Source organism: Meleagris gallopavo, chromosome 4, assembly GCF_905368555.1.
Source record: "Meleagris gallopavo chromosome 4, MGAL_WU_HG_1.1, whole genome shotgun sequence".
NCBI classification, from domain to species: Eukaryota; Metazoa; Chordata; class Aves; order Galliformes; family Phasianidae; genus Meleagris; species Meleagris gallopavo.
In genome coordinates, this window is record NC_139407.1 from 64,863,953 (window position 1) to 64,889,219 (window position 25,267).

General features: G+C 42.1%; 1 protein-coding gene across 1 annotated transcript in view; it reads right to left on the bottom strand.

The window, feature by feature from the left end:
* The window catches only part of FGFRL1 (fibroblast growth factor receptor like 1), a 166,524-nt gene that overhangs the window by 79,196 nt on the left and 62,061 nt on the right, over window positions 1-25,267 (bottom strand). The window contains exon 3 of the mRNA XM_085223657.1: window positions 8,314-8,586. Coding sequence (XP_085079783.1) covers window positions 8,314-8,586 — 273 coding nt within the window. The remainder of the gene's footprint in view (window positions 1-8,313; window positions 8,587-25,267) is intronic.

Sequence of the window (25,267 nt, forward strand, 5' to 3'; positions counted from 1 at the left end):
ATTCATGGCCAGGCTGGATGTGGCTCTGGGCAGCCTGGTCTGGTGGTGAATCAAAACAAGACACCCTGGTTTGTAATCTAGTCCATCTTCTACATGTCTGCTCTCTGCACATATCCATACCACCTGCTTGGAGGGACTGCTTTGGCTTTACTGAGACACGTGGCTATTACTAAATGTTACAGACCAGTAGATGTGAGCAGATCAGCAGCTGTGCACACCAGCATTGCTCTGTTTTTACACAGTTTGAAATTCTGCCCATTAGCTACATGGAGAATTATAACAAAGACAACTCTGATTAATAAACTCAGAAGCAAAATCTGTTTTTTGCCTCAGACATACTGATGAAAACATCTAACATGTACACCACAAACCCGCTGGAGTCAGAGGCCGATTCTATTGGTATCATCTGACGGAAGCCATAAACTGCTCAGATCAAACATGCTTTTAACATCAGCCTGCCTGGCATTGTGTACTGCTTTCATTCCCAAACAATATTAGTGCAGCAAACTGAGCTGCAGTTTGATACTTGCATGGGTATAGCAGCAGCTACACACTCCAAAGCATCTGCAGAGGATTGTGGACTAAATGCATCCATATGTCCTGCACGCCTCAAATTTACACTGGCTGCAGCTCTGGTCTGCCACAGTCTACCACAGGACGGCGTACAGGGGAAAATTATATAGACACATATATACGTATGAATTTCATGCTTACATCCATGGAAAAAGAATCTTTTCATTTCCTTTAAATTGTGAACAGGTGTTGTCACCTTCTTAACTTGGCTTCTATGTTACAGCTTCACGAAGGGGAAAAGAAATCTACCCGAAACAGTGAGGCTTTTGTTAGCCAGAACATGATGTATTGATAAGCATACTGTAAAGTTTGTTATAAAATCAAATGAAACTAATAAAATCTAACAAAGATCTTGTAAAAACTGTGGACATTTTACTAAATTAGCACTGCATTACATTATAGATCTGGACTTGGAAGAAATAAGACTGCTGCCTGTGATGTTTTCCAGCCTTTCACACCTGCACACCAACAGCCGTCAGTCAAATCTCTTCTTGCTACATTCTTGATCAGTCATTTTTAGAATGGTTACAGCTAGTAGTGGCACTCACATCATCACCTCTTTCTAGAAACAGACTTTTCAAGAGCAAGTTGCTACAGGCTGCTCTAACATGAAACTAGAGTAGAACTCATCAAAATGACTAAAAATAGTAAAAACATTTTTCTCAAACAACCCAGAAATAGCCATTGTTTCATTTTTGAGTATTCCTCCTCTCCCAGGACAGTGGATATTTTCTAGGACATAACAGACTATAAATGGGATTCCCCAAATGAGGAAGAAATGAAGCACCAGTGAAAATACTGATAGGACAAAGGGAAATTGCTTCAGACTAAAAGAGGGCATATTTAGACTGGATATAAAGAAGTTTTTTTACGACAAGGATGGTAAAACACTGGCACAGGTTGCCCAGAGAGGTGAGCAACCCTGCCCCTTGGGACATTCAAGATCAGGCTGGACAGGGCTCTGAGCACTGATGGAGCTGTAGGTGTCCCTGTTCATTGCAGGGAGTTGGACTAGATGATGTTTTAAGGGTCTCTTGTAACTCAAATAATTCTACGATTCCATGAACTTGGGGGATGTGAACACCTTTTAGTTGACTTTTAATATCCAGACTGTATGCTTGCGCTGTCCATGGACAGGGACAGGGTGTGTGTCTTCATGCCTAAGCTAATAAATACTCAGATGGAAGAGCCTTCGGCCTGGGTGAGACAATCATTAGTCAACGATGAGTCACTTCCACTGGAAAAGGAGCTTCATTTCCAACAGAAAAGTCTTAAGCTATGTATTTGCACCAAAACTTGAAAATACGTTTTCTATGCTTGGCTCTGCTAGTCAAGAGGATCAGTTCATGCACATCACCAGTTTCGTCCTAGAAGCTGACACACAGGATCCCCTCACTCAACACCACCCCCTAGACAGCCTTTGCTGTGATCCAAAGCCCTGAACATCAGCACAGATGTCTTGCTGTGCCCCAGTGACACCGTAGCATGTGCTGATGAGGCCTTGTGCTGCCATTGCAGTTGGTAGGCTGCAATGAAGGAGTACATCAGGTCTACCCTTTGCAGTGCAGCTCCCAAAGGTCAAAAACAAACCGAGCTTTAATTAGCAACATAACCATTACTAAGCATCAGTGACTATGGCCAGATCCTCATCTGGTGTTAATCAGGCTGCGTATGCACAGAAGGCCACCAACGTAGATCCAGCTGCCTTAACAAATTAAACACAAGAACTTTGTTACTGTTTATTGTCACAAGGAATTCTTCATTTCCATATAACAACTGACTAATCATCATTAGTCATGATTATATGCCCTGTGATTGTGTTAACGGTCCCATGCTGGATGGGCTGCCTTTCCCACTTCGTGCTGATGTAAATGTGCTAAAGCAGTATTGCTAGTTTCCTACCATGACTAGCACAAGCTCAACCATCTTGTGCTCAATTGCAAAGAATACACTTCCTTTTTTTTTTTTTTTAAAGCACTGACTCACTGCAGTTTTTGCTTAGTATTAGCAGTCCCGTGGTGCACACAGTGCTGACTCAATGTTGATTCACATCATATTGCTGAGCACATCTCTCTCTGCTCCCTGGAGTTTATTAAGAGGCCAAAATCCAAACATAAATGAATTTGTCATGCTTTTCCAAGATGGCTGGTGGCACCTGACTGTACTCTAGGCTACAAATGTTTTCTCAGCTTTTGCACTATAAATGAGTTCTGAGACACGGATTGATGACTTCATTGGAGAACTGTAATGCAAACCATATTTTACTGTACTTGTCTTTTTTTTCACTTGGTATTTTCTACTACTATGAGCAGAAAAAAAAAAAGCACACTAGAATAAATATCCATTCAGACATTGCCACGATTTTTTTTTTCAGGACACTTATGCTGACTGTTAAAAAAAAGGTTATTTTAATGCAAATTTTTCACACATGCCAGTTATCCAAGAGAGCTGTCTCTAGTCAAGTTGTAAAAAGCATAAAATAGCAGCTGGCTCAGCAGGAAAAAACTACTCTAAAAATAAATCTTCTGATGTCAGGGGGTTCTCAAAGCAATCAATTGCAGCAGACAGACAGTAGCCATTTAATAGTAAATTTGATTTGTTTGAAAACAAGATGTAGCTCAATTTCTCAGTAACATATCTGATGGTCAGGACAGCAAGCTGTGCTCTTCCTGCTGCTCTGTGCATCAACATTTTCCTGCTCTATAGCCCAAAAAGGGAACTACACGGCTTTGCCACTCGGAGGGCCAGACAGCAGAAAGGGGAGTGTGAACTGGACAGTGATAGATTCTTCCCACAAACCTTTCCCCAGATAAACCCAGAGAAGAGAAAAAGCAAATCTGACAGGTGAAGATACACGGTAAGAAAGAAAAACACTGGAGAAGCTGTTCCTTGGATTTAAATGTTGATCTTTGGAGATAGTGTGCTGAGATGCAATGAAGCAAGATGTCTTACGTAATTGACAAACATCAAGGGAAGCAAGAAACATACAGATGCTAGTGCTTCCTATTTTCCTTGCTGCAGAAGGCAATAAGAAGCATGCATGCAGACACAAAAATAAATACAGAAAGTCTGATCTTTCATCACTTGGTTGAGCAGTTGATGCAAGATGAAGTAGTTACTGGTAGCACCTGTAGCAATAGTCCTGTGTGTTGCAATGCTGGCACACCTTGCAGGGTTTCACCTAGAATATTTCTGCAAGTGAAAAGCCTTCTGTGTTGTGCATTAGTGAAAGAGGTCATTATGCCACAGCATAAATATTTACTAATAGTGTTTCCTACAGGTGTTCATCAATGAATTTCCCTTCAGAGAATGAGCAGACCTCTGGAACAAGTAATCCTGTTTATTATTGTAGAAAGGGATGGTAGTGGATGTTGTCCAGTGCCCTTCCAGATTGTGAAGCCCTTTGCCCAGTGTCTGAAGTGTGTGCAGAAGACTACGGCTATTGATGCAATATTGTAAGAAGAAACATTATTTTCCTGATTTCCTTTATTTTCCATGTGACCCACTAAAATCTCAGGGAATTCACAACTGATTGTAAAATCAAAGGGTAAGTAGAAAGAAATTGATGGCTATATGCAACCTCAGAATTTCTCTATTCTGGCTGCAGCTTGATGCAGGCTTCAGTTAAACTATTACTTGGAACTTCTTTCTGCAGAATGTGCCTCATTCAGTACATAAGGTGGATCAAATAATAAGCAGTTATTCAATATTTTGTTTCTTCCTCTTTGGCCCTAGGCTTCCTTTTATAGCTTACTGGCAAGGAAGTTTCATTCTGCAGTAAAGAAACCACAGGTTTCAACCAAGAATTTAAAAACAAAATAAAGTTAAGTTTCACACCTATAGATTGTAAACCATCTTTTCTAACTTGATTCAGCTGGGAAAGAGAACAAAAAATTAAACCTGTAGTGGGCATTCAAAGGTAAGATTTTTATAGGCATCATTGTACAAGTAAGTTTTTGGGGAAGTACAGCACATTTCTTTTGATGAGCAACAGATAATTCCCCATAATAAGAAACCATTGTACTTAATAACTGCAATGCAGATTTAACGCTGATTAAAGAAGAGTTCCTCTTCCAACATTAGTAAATCTGTCTGCAGTATAATTGGCATCCGAAATCTTGTGGTAAGCCACAAAAACTATTAAGGCTGGCTAGGAGAGGAAATTGTAGTTTTGACTTATATTGGTTATCTGCTTTTACTGGCTTACATTTCACGCAGGGTTGTATTAGATCAGGATTCCTTGGATCTTTGGGATCTGGGTCCTGTAGTCTGAGAGAATGTAGAAAAAAGCAGGGCAGAAACCAATTGCTACCATGTGCGTTGGCAAAACCTTTGTCTGAGATCAAAACACCAGAATAAGAGAAGACTCCCTTTCAACATAATTAGGAAGAAAAGACTTTACCATGCAGTGTGGAGGAGGAGTAGGGTGAGATCTGAGAAGTTCAGGCTCAATTCTGAGCCACAGTTCATATTTTCTATGGTCTTGAATTAATCACTTGATCTCTCTTTGCCTTAGTTACCATCTATAAAAACCCAGTAATCCTTCTCATCCACACTTGCAGACTGGAAGTTCTCCAATCAGGCAACATGTAGGTATGTCTACGAGACAGGCAGAGGCTGCCCCAGGTTTGCTGTACTTGTGCACTGAGCCAGCTGGTTGCAAGCAAGACCTGGCACGAGAGTCACAAGTGTCATTAGAAGAGTCTTAAACCCACACTATTACATTTCACACAGACCAGCTTGACAAATAAACATGGGAGCTCACCTCTGCCACCCACTGATGTCAGTGGATCCACTGATCTGTTTTCTATGTACAGCGTCGCAAACTTTTGTTGGCTCTCTGTTGTATTCTAATGAATATAGCGATTAATTGAAGTTAATATTAGTAAGAGTTATACAGCACTGAATGCAGAGAGGTTCAGTGCAGCTGAATTTTAGCTTTTGCTCTCTGTAGGATCTCGAGTAAGCCCTCAGGTTAACCTTCTGCACTTTATACATATATAACATAGCAGTTACAGTTCTTCACTTGCCAGTGGTTTGGAAAAAGGCAGTTAAAAGTGTATAACATAACTAAAAAATCCTTCAATAAGCTACTGTATGGATTTCAGATATCACTACTGAAATTCCAAGAATGTTTTCATGCCAAAATAGATTTTTTTTAATACACAGTGTTTAGTGAATACTTTAATTCTATTCTAGATTTAATATCTTAACCACCTTGCCCACGTCTGACACCTGCATGGTTTATAAGCATTAGGTGTCAGCAGTAAAGCTGTTTATAGGAGGGCTTTTTTCCTTTGAAGAAGCTGGAGAATGCAAGCCCATATGGTTCAAAAGGCCACTGTGCCTAATGAAGTTTGTGCTCTCCGGAACACAAACAAAACAGCTCCATCAATTTGATCTTCATTCTCAAAACCAACATGTGGTTGGTTTTAAAACACTGCCACCTTCTCAAAAATCAACAAAGGACCTTTCTCAACCAAAAGCATTTTCACCACGATGAATGTGAGCATCTGGCTAAAGCATTAAATGTTTGGAACCTTTGAAAGAATAAGTCACTGATACCTTGTGTTTACTTGAAGACATTAGAAAGAAAGAATCTGGGGAACATTTGTTTTCAGGGAAACTCTTGTAATGAAAAGAAATTGGTTTGAACATTACAAGAACACTTCTGTATCACTGGAGATGAGAGACGGCAATAATCCATCAAAAGCGGCCTGAGCAACAATGCACAAGGGTACACTGTGAGACAAGGTAGAAAAGTGCAAAGACTCTAAGAATCACTGTCTTTAGCCAGCATTAAAATAAGGACGCAAAGAGATGAGCAATAACTCAGTCCATATGCCTGACACACATTTAGTTTAAAGTTACCCTTTTCCTGGCACTTGGTTATCAATATTTGTTTGCATAGCGTTCAATCTCACACCCACAGAGGCTGATGGGAGCTTGCTATTTCCTTCCATAGCTGCATGATGAGGCCCCAAATAACTGGTGTTTGTGCTCAAGGCTTTTCAGTGCCAAATATAATGAACACTATTGTTCTTGATACAATTTAATTTGATAATCCAATTTCCCTGACCAACTGAATTGCAATTTTTGCCTCAGTCGTTCTTGAATACAAGTCAGCTTTTACCCTGTGCCTCCTCATTTCTCATTTCTTTCAGTCATGCTACCAAGGGCCTTCTTTGTCTTACAGATGCTGAAAAGCCACTTTGCCTTGGAGTAATATCAGCCAGCTTGGACTCTGAATGCTATAGAAGGCAATGGATGACAGAATTAAAGATTTTGGCAACCTCTGTGAACAGCATAAGCATGACTGAAGCAGGTTCCTATAACATTGTCTTCTCCACACTAAACAGTCTGGAAGCCATGTCCAAGAGTCTGCAGAGGCATTAATCTTTACAGACTATTTTCACTTAGTTCTTTCAGCTCAGAGTAGCAATGAAGAAAGGATGAACAAGGAAAGGAATGTGTATGACGAAAACCAAGCTACAAACACTATTTAAGCTATAAGCTGGCTTTTACAGTTTTATATCACTGATGCTACAGGAGTTGTACAGCAAGTGTTCCCTCACCTAAGTACCTCTTTCCTGATAAGACACATATGTTCTGGTTTCTTTCCCATATTAACTTTGCAAAGTGCATTCACCAAGAATCACCCTGTTATCGGGTGATAATCCTCTACCAAGCAGTGTCAAGTGTTTGCTACATGCCCTGAGTCCAGAGCAGTCCTCCTGCTAAGAACAGAAAGAATAAATTGGGAAAAAAAATAAACCAAAAAAACACAGGCCAAGTGCCAACCAGCAGGATGGAGCCCAAAGGACCATCTTTGCTTTTACTTTCCAAGGAAAAACAGAACTCTGTGGACCAGATACTGGGAGTGCTGACCTGGCAATAGCGTGAGCAAGATGCCTAATTTCCTCTCTCTTTGTAACATTTCCCTTTGCTCCTTCAGTATCCGCCAGCACGTCAAGTATAATCCAAATCCAGCCTCTTCGCAGCTCTTTCCCTCCACACAGACAAAGGGTAACGAGCACATTTCTGTGGCAGCCACACCATAGAAATCTTTGATTATCCAGAGAAGTTTCTCTAGGGACCTTCAGGAATGCTCACCCCAAAATCCCATCACCAGACCAAGCAAGCCCTTTGACGCCAGTCAAAAGCACAACCAGAGAACCCATGATCAATAAGTTGTTATCCAAAGCTTTTTGAATCCTGCTACCATCAAGTAAATTTCTCAGCAACTGAGCATCCCTGAGTCATATACTACTATCTCTGAACCTTGTTTCAATCCAAATACTATTACTCCTAAAGATAACACTTTGCAAAAGCTCAGTAGATCTTCCAGCTGTACTTTTTTTATAGGTACCTTAATGTTTGTTTTGAGAACTACCCCGTTCCAACAGCAAACATAAAGATCAGTGCGACCTCTCCTTATCACACAGCCTTTCCTGTGTGGAATTCATTGTGATCTAGACCCTAGTGACTATTGCATCATTTCTGTTTATTTGTAACCTTTGGCACTGTGTAATCTTATCTGCCTGCAGCTGGCTGCAGAAGATGTGCAGCAACACAGCCAGCTCTGGCAGTCCTCAAACACTGGAAGGGTCCGGTTAAGATTGGAGATCAGTCAACGATTAGCAAAGCAAATCTTCAGTCACTGACAGCTACTCAGAAATCAGCTCGCCCTCTCCTCCCTGCAGAGAAAGTCAGGCTTGGCGTTTCTGCAGCTTTACTCACCTATCACGATGAGGGTGTAGTTTACATTGGTGCTGCCAAAACCATTGGTGGCTTTACAAATGTAGGTTCCCGCATCTTCACTCTCTACCTCTTTGATTTTCAGTCCTTGCTGAAGGATCCGGAACCTCGTCCAGCCACTGTGGATGGTGCGTCCATCTTTCATCCACATGGTGAGGGGTGGGGGATCACCCTCCACCGGGCACAGGAGCTTGATGGTCCTGCCCAGCCTCACCGACTGACGGTGGATCACTTTATCGGCAATCCTCGGAGGGCCTAGGAAAGAGCAGAGGGAGGTAGAGTTGTTACTGCTTTTGCCACTGATACAGCACTGATTTAAAGGTCAGCCATCAATCAAGGCACTACACTGACTGCCACACAGAGAGACAGCAATAAGTGCTCACCAAAAATGTTTTAGAGCTAAAAATGGAGGTGATTATAGAGAGGGATATCAAGAGACATCTGGGTTTGTGGAAAACCTGAAGCTACATCTTCACCATCAGCAGCAGCTCGCACTAATCCACAGCTCTAACACACCAGGAAAGTGCAATCCTCTCTTCCTTTTCCAAAGCAGCCTTCAATATAGCAAGAAGGAGCTCTATACACAACCTGTTCAGCTGTATTTGGTAAAGCTAAACTGTAGTTGTTTTAAACTTAACACCAATCCTGAAGGCAAAATTAGTAACAGCACCGGTACTTAAAACAAAACACTGCCCCCTCAAAAAGTTATAGCCCTTTCATGTTGTATGTACAGTAATTCCCTTTAATAGTCACCACATGGGCTTTATCTGAGACACGTATGCCTGCAGTTGTCAGACATAAAGCACTCATTGGATAATGCTTCACCAAAGCACAGCACAGCCTGACATGCTAGCATTGCTCGCGGTCCAAAAGAGGATCTATTCATAAATTGCCTTTGCAAGCCTGCTGGATTCTCCCAACTGTCAAATGTTTGTTCTTTGTAAAAGGTGATAATTTCATGCAAAACAGAGAGTCCCTGATACGCTACAGAGTGAACATGCTGTTTGCCATGTGATAACAGATGCATCTGGACAGGTCAATACGTAGAAAAAGAAGTGATAAAAACTCCAACAGTAGGAATAGTCCCGTAGCTGAATCCAACCTGGAATTTCTTCCCCAGGTTCTGAAAAATTGAAGCAGTCTCTTTTTCCCGCATCTGTCTTTTCATTAATCAGTCCATTGCACAAGCTCCCCGCTCAAACTGCAATAGCAATGCTCTTCCCAGAATACTGTATTAATGGGTGTGATAATAAGGGCCCTGTTCTTGCACAAGGACAAAATGTTTTGCTAAGGATTGCTGATGCTGAGTTGCACCCAAACCCACAAGATGTTTGTGGGATTTGAAGCTGCTCCTTCGTGTTTTGTTTCTGTTTCTAGTGTTTTGCAGGACAGCACTCACTTGGGACAAGCTACAGAGTTCACATTTGCACTTCCTCATGACTAATTCCTATTATTTTTGTGTCTGCCAGAATTTTCTCCAGTATGACTAAGGCAGCACGTACAGCCCGGTTCAGGAATGGCTACAGAGCTGCTGTCACAGTTGCTCCCATGAATTTCACAGCTTTGCTATTGAACAGAAGTGTTGCACAAGCTGAGTAAAGAGTCAGAAATTAGTATGAAACTCATTAACTAGCTTAATGATGAGCCTAGTTAAAACAGGGGCTTAGTTTAGACACATGCATTTTGCAGATCTGTTGAAGTCCCAGAGAAGGGATATATTGAAAGCATTTATTCTGAAAAACTCACTCCCAGGGAAAGATCCCACCATCACAGCACATCTCCTGCAGACACACTTGAAACAGGATATTGGAATTAATGGTACACCAAAGCAAACGGCAAAACACTGTGAGAAATCTGCCTGGTCAGAACTTCTTGAGCACTGGAAGTCACACCGTTGATACTTTTTAGTGTAAGGAAACTCCAAGCAGCTCAGTGGATAGGAAAATAATACTGAGATCCTTTGAATGCTGATCTGACACAAGCCACGTTGCTGAATCTTTTAAAGAGGAGCTCCACCCACCAGGAGGAATTGTGCCTATTGGCTTGAAGAAGTGGAATTCACTCACACCAGATGAGGATCCAGCCCCAAATTCTTCTAAATTACTCAGTGTAAAGAAGTAGAATTGTCCAAACAATTTCAAAGCCTTGCTAAAATTCTGGGTTGCCCTTTAGGAAAGGTTCTTTCTGTTTTAGAGCCCCACCAAGTCAAGTCGAACTTCAAGAGTAGCTTCATTACAGTTTACTTGCAAGCCAGGAAACCACTCTGTGCATATTCAGATTGCAAATGCAGACCTATAATTAGTGCTGGGGGAAAATGTTTGGTGTGGGGCAAGCAGGGACAGTGGAGAGCGAGCGCCCTCCTCCCTGTAGCTCCTTCAAAACCCCTTTCCTTCCGACATTCAGGTTGACTCCTGATGAATTTTGAGACCTGGAGGAATCAGATAGTTTCCCAGTCACGTCATGTGCCTCGTTGAGGCGGGCTGCACAAGCAGCTCTCCTGACGGCACTGGGATTGCCTCTGGATCTGTCACATGGTTGGGTCAGCGAAAAGCTTGGTCCTCCTAAATGCCATTTTCCTTTGATTGACCTTTCATTCTGAGGAACTGTTGGATCGCTCTCAGTCACAGGATCTACTCACAGACCTTTGTGACATTTAGTAAAGGGTGTATTTCTCAGAGCCTTTTGGCCTGAAAAGCAAAACACCGGTGGGGTCCTTTGCAACCCTTTCCCCTTCCATCAGCCCCTCTGGTGCCTTTTTTCTTGCTACGAATTTTTCTGGATATAGCTGCACGCACTCCTCAATATCATATGGATGCAGGCACTGATGCTAAAATCTCACTTCTGCTTATTGCTACTGTAAATATTCCTATTTTATTACCTATCATCTTAGTATTAATAACTTTCCACAGAAGCACTATTCTCCCTCTGCAATCAGAGCATTCACATATACCAGACGCTTCAGAGGCCATGATAAGCCAGCGAGATCCTGTCCTCCCATGGATGTTTACAGCAAAATCAAATGTTGATTTTATCATAGAACGGCTTGTGTTGGAAGGGACCTCAAGGATCTTCAGGCTCCAACCCCCCAGCCACAGGCAGGCCTGCCAACCTCCAGATCTAATACTAGACAAGGCTGGCCATCACTGATCTCTGTCCATCACTGATCTCTGTCTCTCTTTCTAACATACTAGCATCTTCTCAGTCTTACTTCACTACATAGCTGTGCACCCTGACTTGGGACTGCAATAAAGACAACTCACTGGCAGTGTTTGGAGGGAAGACAGTGTGGAAGGGGACACATGTCTTGCAGAAAGGTTTCTGCCACATTCCCTAGCACAGCATGACATACCATGGAAATCCCACAGCATCCAGACAGAAACATATTCCCTCTCCAAATCTATGCATTAAGCTGTCCAGAACTGCTCAGGCCCTCTGTGATTTCTATGGCTTCCCTATGGCAGTTCCATCTTCAGTGAAATGAAGTGAGTAAAAGGACAAAGTAAAAAGAAGCCATACACCCCAGTATCTCACATGAACCAGTGGTACTGAAGAAAGCTCCCCAACTCGAAGAATCATCCCATAATATCCTGGAGTGCTGCTGATAACTGCCAGCTCCCCCATGGCACTGATCTGAAGATATCCACAGGCTACTTCATGTGCAGCTGCCAGCAAACTTAAAGGCTGAGCCCTAGGTGCTGCCAACTCCCCATCCCTTGATGCTGCTGGGTGCTGCTGGTTTCCGCCTCACACTATAATGCTGACCTAAAAAGCTGATGCAATCACTCCCCACGCAGCCAGGGTCACAGTTTCAGCATTTCTAGACCCCAGCTTTGTGTTTCAAAACTTGAAATTATTTTGTAAAGACATATTATTAAAATATTTAATGTAGACATCTACCAAAACAGACCTTTTAATGCCAATATACACTATTCTTCTAGACCAATCCCTCTATCCTTACACTTAGCTATCCCCTGTGATCCAATAGCCATGTGCCAGGACTCATGGGTAAAGGCACAACACTGGGTCCTTTCAAACACAGCAGGAGAGAGCAGTGCTTGTTGTTCCTGGTTGGAAATTCTGAATTCCTGCTCCATACCTCCCTCATTTCTTAGCTACCAGGCAGTGCTTCTTGAAATAGACCAGCTTTTGTAAGAATGGAGAATCTGCAGCCTCTGATGCTCCAGGAGTGAGAGACACCTTTACAGTGTTTTTTCCATAGGATGTGGGAGAAGAGCTCAAAGGAAAGGCCCAAGGTGGGTATTCCACCAAAACTGCTGATGCAGGTTTTTGCACATTTCTATAGTTGGGAGAGGAATAGTGGGGAGAGAAAACAAACACCATTCCTTGTTTCTTTCAGCTCTCCATTCTGCAGGGGCAGCTCTCTATGGCTACTGGGTGCTGCTGAGAAAAACCCTTTAAGCCACACCAGGCTGGCAGGGTGCAGCTGACTTCACAGCCCCGGCAAACAGAAGGAGCTGGTGCGATAAATTACACCCACCCTCAACACAAACCCCGCAGGGGCTGGTATCCTTCACTCCCCTTGTCCTCAACCCTACAGTTTGATGGATTCATTTCTTAATATCTGGGCTGAAGGGGGAAGGGTGGGGTTTGACATCCATGGAAATGACTTGGGAAAAAGTGACAGGAATGCAGCTGCCTTCCCCTGTGCCTGGCTGTTATTCTTTCTCCAAATACAAACTAAATATAACTTTGCCCCATACCATTCAAATCATTTTCATTACTAGAAGGGATCATGCCTGGAGTTCCAAGGGCCAGGGTGCAATCAGGCTTAAAATATAATTTAAACAATCCAGACCCTACACTTTCCACCAAGTTATTTTCCTGCTTTTAGTTTCCCCATCTGCAAATACATAGGAGTACACTCAGAAAGAAAGCAACGGTCCCAACCAGATGCCAAGTTTTCTGTTCAAGATCATATAAGCCCAGTCAAACATTAACAAGGAAATGCTGTGATCACCTCGTTTGTTTTAAATATTTCTGCCCATGCACATGCAGACAAGTGCGCAGATTTATTTGCCTCATTTACAAATACAAGCAACTGGAATCTCCATTCTGTTCCATTATATAAAAGACAGATCCTACACCTGTCTTACTGAACAGCTGGGCAATTTTCAGTTTATATCTGGCAATTCTGTTCTCTACTATTCTATACCATGGAAAAGCCCCACTTGCTGCTGTATTGCTGACACTACTTCACAAGCATTTCTGCTCTTGTCCCCAGTGCTTGGAAGAGTTGGTTGTTGCCACATCTTAGCAAAGGGGTTATGTAAAAATTATGTAAAACTTAAAAAGCCTCCCTGCTTTTTTTTTCAGGAAGCAGCAAAAACAATTTCTAGAAGTGTATTTAAGACACAACAGTGGAATAGGCTGGAGCTTCCTGTTCACATTTCTCACAGTCAAAAACACACACACATGCAATTATATCTTCCTGGACTGCACTGCAAAGTTCGCGCACTCGTTCAACTCATACATGTAGTAAACATGATTTATAGCTCTGTGTGAAAAACCTCCAGATATATGGTGTTTTGATAGTGACTCGAATCTAACACTATAATTTAGTAACACCTAGCAGTGAAAGCTAAATGATTTCCCACTCCACATTCCTAACTTTCCATGAACCCCTTTTACTGCTAACCTGGGGAGGAGATACTGCTTCTACAATTGTTTGGACTTAGCCTTCTTATTCCTTGAACTAAACTGCACACTGACTTCAAGCTTCACATATGGTGAACACACCAGCACTGACCCACATCCTAAGAGACCGTTTGCCATGATACAGTTCAAAGTGAACTTTATTAACACATTAAACATAATTACAAAGAGGAAATTCCAAGGAAGGTCAACCAGCCCGGACAGTTTCTTGGAATGGAAAGTAATTTATAATATCCACATACTGTATTGTAAAGTTTATAAAGAAGTTAAATAAGTTTTAAGAGCCCCATGGGTTAAGTATATTTTATTATTTAATACCAAACGCATTCACTTTCCATGAAGATAAGATTTCTTTTGAAGTGCTGTGTTAGCGAATTAGCAAAGTCTTTTACCACAAAGCACCCAAAACAACTCATCAGTGCATGCAAGGAATTAACATCAGAGACCACGGCTTGTCCTACACAAAGAATACAGCAAAACACAGAAATCTTCCACTATGACAATGAAGTGAAGGAGTTGGACAAGGGCCACTAACCAAACCACTTGTTCAGTGTGAGCCCAACCTCTTAAACCATTTGACGCAACATTTGGCCTTCACTGTACTCATCACTGCCAAACTTTGTCCTCCAAAGTTCTCACTGCAAGGGAGGCTCACAGCAGAAACAATTTCCGTCACCTCTTCCACGTTTCAGGGTTAACATGGATGGTTGGAAAGAGTCATCTCAAAGTCGAGTTTTAAACTTGACTTGGTTAATTTGAGGAATCTATTGGACTGCAAATCTCTGCTCGGAGTAGGAGTTTAACCCATTCTGTTCTTTGCAATGTCAGCACAAGGTTTGAACACTCCTGGCACTCTTCACACATTATAATTACCAGTATTTGCACTGGCAGGCAAGTTGTAATGTTGGGTTAAAGGCCCACTCTGCTGAGGGCTGGACAAACCTACCAAAAAGCAAGTCCCACAGGGAAGGGTTTACAAGCAATGATGGCAAAATCTTAATTAACGCTATTATGTGTTCCCCAAAGGTCCATGCCCAGTCTCTGCTCAAAGGGAAGCCACTACATGGAGAGCAGAACTGATAAAAATGTTTTCTGATGGAGACATAAGGGGGTTGGACTAGGTGATGTCCAGAGGTCCCTTCTAATCTCTGCAGTTCTGTTGATTCAGTGGTTCTGTGAAAGCTTTGCCTGCATGCAACGTTAACTATTGGCATAAGCAATTTACAGGAATGGTGAACTCAATAACTTTTAATATTTTTGAAACAAAACAGTCTGCTTTTCCAAAAGGTATGCAGTAGCCAAGCAAAGAAGGGGTCATCATAGGGGTAACTGGGCCACATGCTTTGGTATGTGACATAAAGAGATCAGATTAGATGAGCTAATGGGTCCTTCTTGGCCTGAAAACATAGGCGCCCACAGACAAAAACAATGCTTATCAAAAACAATCAAAAGATTAAAGAAAAAAACAACAGCATCTCTGCAGAACAAAGGCTCCTAGAGAGGAACAGAAAAACACCACAAGTATTTGCTGATCAGCCACGATGAATGGTCAGTCTTAGCTTTGGAAATAGTCTCATGGGCAAGCTGTAAGCCTGAGCTGTGCAGCTGAGCCCAACATGACAGAGGAAACAACTTTGCAGATACGTTTTATGTCAAATCAAGTGGCCTATTTTCTCTTTCTTCCCTACCTCTGTGTTAGGAGCTGCTTTTCTGAGGAAATTGATATTTATTGATAGCACAAGAAGTGCTTGCTGTGTTTTATGTGAGTAATAACCAGTCCCTTGAGTGAAGGCTGCCAGTAAATTTTCTACTCTAGATGTTCCAAAAATGAGAAAAAAATAGAATATTTGGGAACATGTTCCATTTAATTAAGTGCTCTGCATACACATTTCACCAAGATTTAATAAAATAGTTATTGTATGTTAAACAATTGGCACTTGATTATTGCATAGATTTATTACAGTTCAACAGCAGTAGATGAGATATGTATCTCTTACATGGTTTTTAAATCCTTTGAGCATATGTTTTCAATAATCAGTTGGTATTTATTTAACATGAAATTACCATTTTATTAAATTAAATATGCATAGGTGACATTCAATTTCAAGTTCTGCAGACTATTTTTTCAGCAGCAAAAAATAGTAACTGTATCCCTTAGGTTTTGAGGTAGCAAATGCAAAGGAGAGTAAGAATTACTTCAAATTACTTTTGAAGAAACAGTCTTTGCAGGTTAGAAGGTTGCTCTTCTAGTGAGGAAGAAAATGTCTTATTTCTTGTTTCTTAATCTGCCAATAGATTTCATGTGGCCAAAAAGGAAGGACTAATATTTTTATTCTGAGGCTAAAATTACACTGACAGTGCACTCCAGGTAGCACAATGGATAACCAGATCTCTTTTCTGCAGAAAGTTTTAAGTGTGACAAAGGTGCACTGGCACTCATTCCCAAGTAAATTGCCTTCTTCATTCCCACTCAATAAGGCAAGCCTATCCGAATAATGACATTCCCAATTAGCCTTTTCTAAAAAATCCAAGTCACTACAACGTGTTTTCAAGGTTCTGAAATGAAAACGCTTTTTTTAGCCTCCTGTCTCTAGGCAAGACACACTGCCTGATGCTGGAAGGAAGCTAGAAGTCATCTGGCCTGAGTGAGGCAGCAGGATCTAGAACCCAAGTGAAAATCCTGCCCAATAGCTCTAACCTGCTCTCCCCAAAGCCAGCCCAAACTGCCAGTGCCTCCATCACAAATTCCTGCCAGCACAAGGCATTTGTTTGTTCACCATACTCTCTGGGAAACAATCCAGTCAGGCAGCCCTGTATTAGCTTGTAAGGTTAAGCAACCCCAAATTTAACAGAATTGCTATTGCTCTCCTCCCTTCCAACTATGAAAATCTTGCTCTGTGAGCCCAGTGCATTTCCCAGCCAAATCACCACCTCCAAGATTTTTATCAAAACAAACCAGAGATTCTGCAAATCTCAGTTTAGTTCACATATTTTGCAACAATATTCCCCCTTTAAGTCACTACTTGCAAACATGTTCCAAGCTCAAGGCTTCAAGGAGAGGGATGTACTTCTGAGCCAGTCTGCTCAATTTTCGTCCCCTTCTTTGTCCCCCTGTTGACATGCAGTCCCCCTGTCACTCAATCTTTTTATTTGAATGCTCCTAGAAAAGGGGATGCCAAGGTTCAAGTTCAGTGACACAACTTCCCCTTGAGCCTGGGTAGTCAATATTTAACCCAGTCTAAACACAGTTTAAGGTTTAATAAGTAATTAGCCATTTCCCTTATAGACAGATGCTTGTGCGAGAGCTGTACAAGCAGGAAATTGTAAGTGTCATTGTTTATGTCTGCAGGGAAACAGAAACCACGATGGCTGACTCCGTGCCATATTCGGGAATGATGTGAGCACAGATCTGTAAATAGCAGGTTTGCCTTCCTGCTAATCCACAGCAGTGAGCCTTCAGACACACATCAACACAGCGACCTTCTTCAAAAATTTGGTTTTCCTCAAAATATTCTTAAAATAATAACAATAGTATCCTTTAAAGAACAAAATCACAGAAGAGTTGATATTCTTCCATCCATTGCTGGTATAATGGCCATTCCCAACAGACAAGGCAGAAAATCTGTTATAAGGGCATTGAGAACATGGATTAAAAAATAAAAGAAGGTCTTGAATGCTCATTCTTGAATAGGAGACATTGCCAAAGTGTCCATACACCTCTTGTTGTCAGAACATCAGTGCCAGTGAGGCTGCTCTCTGTCCTCAGTTTGCTCTGCTCTTGCCACTGGGGGTTTCTAAGTTTGCTCACCACAAAAACGCTGTAACAAATGCTCATTGGTGACCACAAAGAGATAAACACCGTGGCATTTAAAAACTGAAGTTATTTTCGGAGGCTTCTCTGAAACAGAAAGCACTTCTAGCTGGATGGCCACAGAGCAGAATTAATACTGGAATGTTCTGCAGAAAAGCTTTTCCATCAGAAAATGATTTCTTTTTGTCAAGAGCAGAGATTTTGTCCAGATTTCTCTTTCAATACTTGCTTTTTCATTATGAGAAATCTTTTCACTTCAGAATTTTGATGAATAACAATGCAAAACAAGTGAATAGAAAAGTCTGAATTTTGAAAGTGTATAGATTAAGGAATAGGGATCTTTTTTAAATGCACAGCTACATCACTGAAATATCAACATACATGAATTAATAAGCATGGATGTGTATACATTCATGTATACACACGTATATGTGTATATATGTATATACACATATAAGAAAAAGGAAAAAATCCTCATTTTGCTCCAGAAACAAAATGCAAACCAAAGCTGACAATCCACCTGCCTCTGAGCCAACAGCAATTTACATTTCTGACTGTAACCATCCACAGTTGCTCTACCAAAGCCTTCTGTCCACCCTATGTGTGATGGAAGTGCTCAGAGCTATCCTCCACTCTCCAGATTGAACTCTCATTATCAGGCCCTATCTTAAGCGTACCCTTGGATCAGGAGCCTACTTTAAATTGAATTTCTTTGTCATTTCCACCAATTACACTCTGGTTCAAGTCACAGAGCTGTAGTTGAGCACACAGACTGAACTGCTTTTGTATTAAATTAAAATGCAAGTTGTCCTCCAGTTCAAATGGGCACATAATCCATAGGACCAGCCATGGGCTATTTTGAAGTGAACACACACCTGAAATGAGAGCATCAGGTCCTCATCAGCAAATGCTTTACTATACAGATCCAATCAACTTATCAATCCTCAGCACTTGCTAATGCAGATACAGAAAGAAATTACTAGTTGGGTGCCTGGTAAAACAAAAGCAGAAGCCGTGCTCTTGGATTTCCATTAACAAGATCTTGGTCTACATGAGCAGACTGGAGCTAATCCAGAATAAACTCCCCAAATGCCTATAGTGTGAACATCACCTCCTCAGCACCAAATATTTCATTTTCAAGATCTACTCCTGCTGTGCTATTCCACAGCCTAACTTCGACATGTCTGTACATCTCTTCTAGGAGGGGAAAATACTTAAAGGCAATTTAAAAGAAAGTGTTCACATAGGTTGATTCAGTGAAAACATACATTATACTCAAGCAATGCCAAGTCTTACACATATGAAAATAAGGAAACCATCAATGAATTCTTATAGCATTCACATCTGGTTCCTGCTCCCCAGACACAGAGGCACGCACTACCTGATGCAAAAGTCTGGTACTGGCAGAAGCAGGACTTCTTAGAGAATGAAGCATTCACTCCTATAGAATAATATACTGTCAGGTATACAGCTGACAGACAACAGCCCCAAGTTCAGATTATACCCAAAGGAAAGCAGATAATGGATCAACCCCAGCTTGGTGCCACAGCACAAAATTAAAACACGTGCTGATGCCTGCTAAGTCCATGCACAAGCAACTTCATAGAATTATAGGATAACAGGAATCATTTGAGTTGGAAGATACCTTCAAAGGTCAACTAGTCCAACCACCCTGCAATGAACAGGGACACCTACAGCTCCATCAGGTGCTCAGAACCCTATCCAGCCTTAAGTGTCTCCAAGAACGAGGCATCAACCACCTCTCCGGGCAGTTCCCAGTGCTTCATTATTCTTGTTGTACTCTTCCTTACAGTCAGCCTAAATCTCCTCTCTTACAGTTTGAAATGATTTCCCCTTGTTCTGTCACAACAGACCCTGCTAAAGAGTCTGTCCCCTTCCTTCTACAAGCCCCTTTTTAGATACTGAAAGGCCACTCTCAGGTATACTTAAAGCCTTCTCTTCTTCAGGCTGAAGAGCCCCAGCTCTCTCAGCCTGTCCACAAAGGAGGGGTGTTCCATCCCTTGGATCATTTTTGTGGCCCTCCTCTGGATACTGTCCAACAGGCTCCTGTCTCTCCTGTACTGAGGACTCCACATCTGGATACAGTACTTAGGTGAGTTTTCACCAGCACAGGGCAGAAGGGCAGGATCACCTCCCTCAACCTGCTGGCCACACTTCTTCTGGTGCAATTCAATATATGATTGACTTTCTGGACTGTGAAGGCACAGTGCTAGCTTATGTCCAGCTTGCCATCAACCAGTATACCCAACTCTTTTTCTTTCTGTTAAAACTCAAGTTATCTTTGTCAAAGTCATTGTTTATAGTTAGGAGTGCCAGGTGATTTTCTGGACAGTCCCAGTGCAGCTCAGATTTGAATACAATATCAATGCATTTCAGCTGGTGTGTCTGAAGCTCTTCTGCACTCCTTGCTGCTCAAAAACTGCTTTACTTCATCTGAAGGAAGGTGCTTTCCCTCTGCCCCTATTGCACAGCAATGTGGTGCATCTCAGGATGAGCACTATTACCAAAAGAGCACCTAATAGTGGGGATATTATGCCTAAATCAAAATGCAAAAAATAAAGATTTGAATTAAAAATTTAAAATTGAAATTCCCCAAACAATCCAAAGGTTTTGGAAATACTTCTCCTTTGCTGAAGATCCCATATCTATATAAACCTACACAATCGGAAAGATGGTGCTAATTACTGTGTGATGCATAGCTAAAGTACAAACACTATCTTGGTAGTGCAGCTTTATTCAAACTGCGGCTCCCGAACTTGCAGGAGTTTTGTCAGCATCAATTGCTCTGTAATATCAAATGATGTCATTTCACTGGTGGGCTGCACACTGGCACGTATCGTCATCTCTGTCAGGTAGATAGAGCTATTCTGGAATATCAATCAGTGAGCTCTCCTATTACCTCACAGTCTGGTAATGCACAATCCCCGCTGCCCTCTTGTATGTGTGCACGGGGGAGAGAAACTTGGAGAGCCCAGCAGCTATCTAGTGAATCTGTGCATGGAGAAATTTTGTCTCTGCCCTACCCCACATCACGCATGTGTGTGTAACCAACATGCACATCTCAACAGCTGTCAGCAGCAATTCCTGGCTGCAGACTGAAGCGTGGCCATAGATTGGCTCCTTGTAGCAGCAGAGCAAAGTCCCCATTCGGGGGAAGATTTCTGAATTTCTCTGCAGAAGTACAAGTTTCTACTGTTGTGACAACTTGAATTTATCCTTAGAGAGGACACATAACACCTGTGCTGCATGATGGCATCTCTGAGTAAGGAGGCAGGAGGTCAAAGCCTATGCTCAAACAGCACAGGACCCCTTCCCATTACCTGTGGTGGACAAATCAACACTTCCCTAATCACCCGCTAATCCTTTAATCTATATTGCATGTAAACTCCAAACTTTTCCCAGCGGCAGTGCCATGATAATTGCCAATCTCATTATAGTGAAACCTCATTGGAAGACTCAGTGATAAAAGATGGATATGTGCAAAATCGATTTGCTGCATCGAACAGTGCCACAACTGCCTTCAAATACCAACAAATGAAAGGTTGTTTAAAATGGTTTTTATCTAACAACTGACTTGACTATCTGACAAAAGGCAAAATTCACTTCTGAACAGAGAACAAAGGCATTGTTTTACATACATAAGAGGATCAGTTTATGACTACGGAAGAAAAGGTAATGTAAGAAATTTCATCATCATAGCCTATATTAGAAGACTGAGAGGGCAAAATACAAGAAACCAAACCAGACGCACTTGGGCTCAAAACATCTGTGCAGGAGCTCCGACTGAGCCATTGGTCTCACCTTTACTTTCAGATGTCACAGTAAGAGCAATGCAAAAGTGACATATTAATCATGATAAAAAGCGGTAATCATTGGTAAGGTTGAGCAAAATGCACTGAATTTTGATCTGAGATAAACTGAGCTTTGGGATGAAATGGCCCCAGTAGTAGAGGTGGCTGGTTTGGTCCACTGGGAACAGTCTGAGCTCCATAATCGCAGAATATGGTGGTTCTTAGCTTTAAAAACAATGGAAATATGACACGAAAACAAAACATCTGGGCAAGAGCTTATCCTCACATCACTTTTCTATGGTGCGTAGAAGTAAAGCCAAACACCCCATCATGTAATCCACCAAAAGATACAGAAAAATATTAAGTAAAATGCAAGCAGAGGCCAAACTAACTCCTGTGTTTCATCCATTGAAGGGAATTTGCCAGCATTCAGAATTTTCTTGCTTTTATCTTGTGATATTAGGTGCTTGTTTCTTAATGTTTCTTTCGTGAGGGCATAATCCCAACAGAGAATCTCTGTTTATTTGAACAGGAGAGGGAATCTGTGACCTTTGTGATTATGAAGAATCACTAAATGCTTTCAAAACAGTCAGCAAATAAATGAAATCCAATTTGTTGTAACATTTATGATATTTAAGCTGCAGCACTGGTTTCCTGGGGTTTGACCGAGGAGTGCTGAACACGCAGGATTAGTAATGTGAGTGTTTCCCACGGATGTGTCCCGTGTAGTTTATCTAAGCGCCTTTATGACATGCATTAACAAAAAGCTACACTAGCTGCGGGATCCAATAGCTACAGGATCTAATATATTTTACACGCCATTCACCATATAGGAGATTATAAGCAGGTGCCTCTCCTAGGGAAACTGGTATATAACTATCAACAGGAAGCTGGCTCATATCTCCAGATGTTTGACATTATGGGAAGAGGAGAGAAAGCGAGACATCAGGGTCAGTAAAACCATGCTACTACTCTTGTAGCACCTACAGTCCAGGAGGGACTTCAGTAGCTCAGTTCTGCCATTGATAAAAGTTTTACAAGACCTCTGCTCTGAAATCAAAGGTCTGTTTACTTAGCCTTTGCTTGCTGGGGTTTAGTATAGTGCAGGGAAGATCAAAGCTGAGACCTCGTTTAGCATGTCCAAGTACACAACCAGCAAGTCTGTTTATGTTGGATTCCTACACACTGAGTGTGCTGCTGTCTGTCAACACTTCAGGCTCATTTTTGGCAGGGAGGGAAAAATTCAGAAAGGCCCCACAGATTTTGGTCCTATTGAAACAGAAGTCAAAGTCAGAACAGGGAGCTCTGAGGTCAAAAGTGAACTCCTTGCAGGAAGAAAGGAGGAGACTCATGGTCTCTGCTGAAGTGCTGCATCACTAAAATATATCTACAGTCTGCATCAAGAACTACAAAAGAAAATTCTGGTTCTGCATTGTTTGGATCTCACCTGTTTTTACTGCTCCCACACAGTGCAACCAATGCACCTGGTTTGGTTGGGATGACATCCTTTGCAATCATGCACAGAAAAGGGTACTGATGGTTATCAGCAAAGCACACTCCTGCAGTCTCCCAGTGATGGCTATCAACTCATACTGCACTGCTCCAGCATTTGCAATAACAGGCCATTTACACACCATTTCTATTCTCCCTTTCAATCCTGCTGCCACAGAGTACCAAACAGTTTTGTAGCTGCAGGCAGATTTCCCTGCACCTATTGAGCAACTTTCATCCATTTATGTAATTTTTAGCAAAGGCTGGAGCCATGCCATGGCCTTAGTCCCAGGCATGGTGGTGGTGGGACTGCACAATCACTCTCTTCTACACGGCTTTCCATTTTCAGTTTGTAAGAACTTATCATCACATCACTCCTTCCTAAATTTGTTATATCCGTGCTTTGAGATCCTTAACTGGTGGATCCCACAGTGGCACTCCTGGAGCAGAAATGGAGCTGTCTGTTCCAAACTAGACCAATCTATCACTGGGAAAGAAACCTCACAAGTGAGGACCATACCAATGATTACTACAGCTATAACTAGAAAGGAACCACCAACACAGTTCAACCAACACACATGTACCCTGTTCTCACCCTCTAGTGTACAGATCAGTTTTAAGTGTGTTTAGAGTAAAATTGCTTCAATCTTAAATCTTCATCTGAACCTACATCGCTTTCAGTGGGTCCCTCCATAGCTTGCTTTCTTGTGCTGATGGGAGCAGCTCACACAGGACTGAGTGATAAAGCAGTACCTGCTTCTTCTTCACTTGGTTTTGCAGAGGAGAAAAAAACATTACTATCAGAAAACAACCAAAAAAACAATCCTATAAAGGAATGTGTAGAGAAGACCACAAAAATTGTAAGCTGGAAGTTCTTCCTCTCAGCATCCTATTAACAGAACTGACCCCTGAAAAGCAGAAAAGTAGCAGGAAAAACAAGCTAACAGATAAGATAGTCTCTTAGGTCTTTGAATCAAGCCAAATGGTAATGGTCACATGGGTACTGAAGAGCCTTCAGCCGCCCAAAGGGATATCTCCTACTTGTGGTGGTGCAGATTGTGGGCACCTTACAATGAAGGGGGAAAAGATGTATACCTAGAAGCATACACAGGTGTCTTTTAAATCAGTCAGAATCTTCCCAGCCCGTCAAAGGGATTTTTGCCTAAGAGAACAGCACAGACCGCTTTGTTCCACCATATTGCCTCGCCTGTTGTCAAAATCTTCACCTACACCCCTAAGCTTCTGCCTCCCGCACCTTCTGGCTCCAATATCCAACCCCTTCATACACTTGTAGACAGTTATTGTCCCCTCAGGTGTCACTTAGCCAAGCTATACATACATTTACAAGCACTCTTTTAATCTTCTCACATAAATCAGTTCCTCCAGTTGTCTGATCTGATCATCCAGGCCTGCCTCTCTCTGTCCAGACGAAACCTTGCCTGTCTCCCTGACATCTCATGGATGTTGAGCTGTCAGCTCAAGCTCAGAGCTCTTAATCTTTCTCCCCCTCCCCACCTCCTTCCTTAATTGCTGCATACACTGTGACTGTACTGCTGCTGGATTTTCCTTGGCTTTCCCTCTGGTTGCCCACACCCCAACATGTGCCACCATCTTGCTGTAGCTTACTGATAAACCCTGGCCCTGGCTGTCCATCCACTCTCTCACAGTCTGCATCCATGATCCTGTCACATTTCAGCAGGCCTTGACAAAGCACAGTTCTTGCCTCAGCTATATTCATGTTTTCTAGGCCCCACTTTGACCACATCTGCTTCTCTTGGCAACCCTGTCAATGGCAGGGATGCTGGAACTCAAGGATCTTGAAGCTCTCTTCAAGCCAAGTCATTCTATGATTCTCTTCATTTTGAGCTTTCCCTTTCAAATGGCTAATACTTTGCTTCACTGCAAAGACCCCTAGAATCTTAAAGGTTGGAAAAGACCTCTAAGATCAATAATCCAACCATCAGCCCACCCCACCATGCCCAATAAACGACAACCCTCAGTGTCACATCTATGTATTTCTTGATAACCTCCAGGGACAGTGACTTCACCACCTCCCCGGGCAGCCCTCCTGCTCCTGCTTTCAACGGCACGTCTTCTTTGTCAAAGCTCCAGCTCTGTCCAACTGACCTAGAAGTCCAGGCTCTCTCCT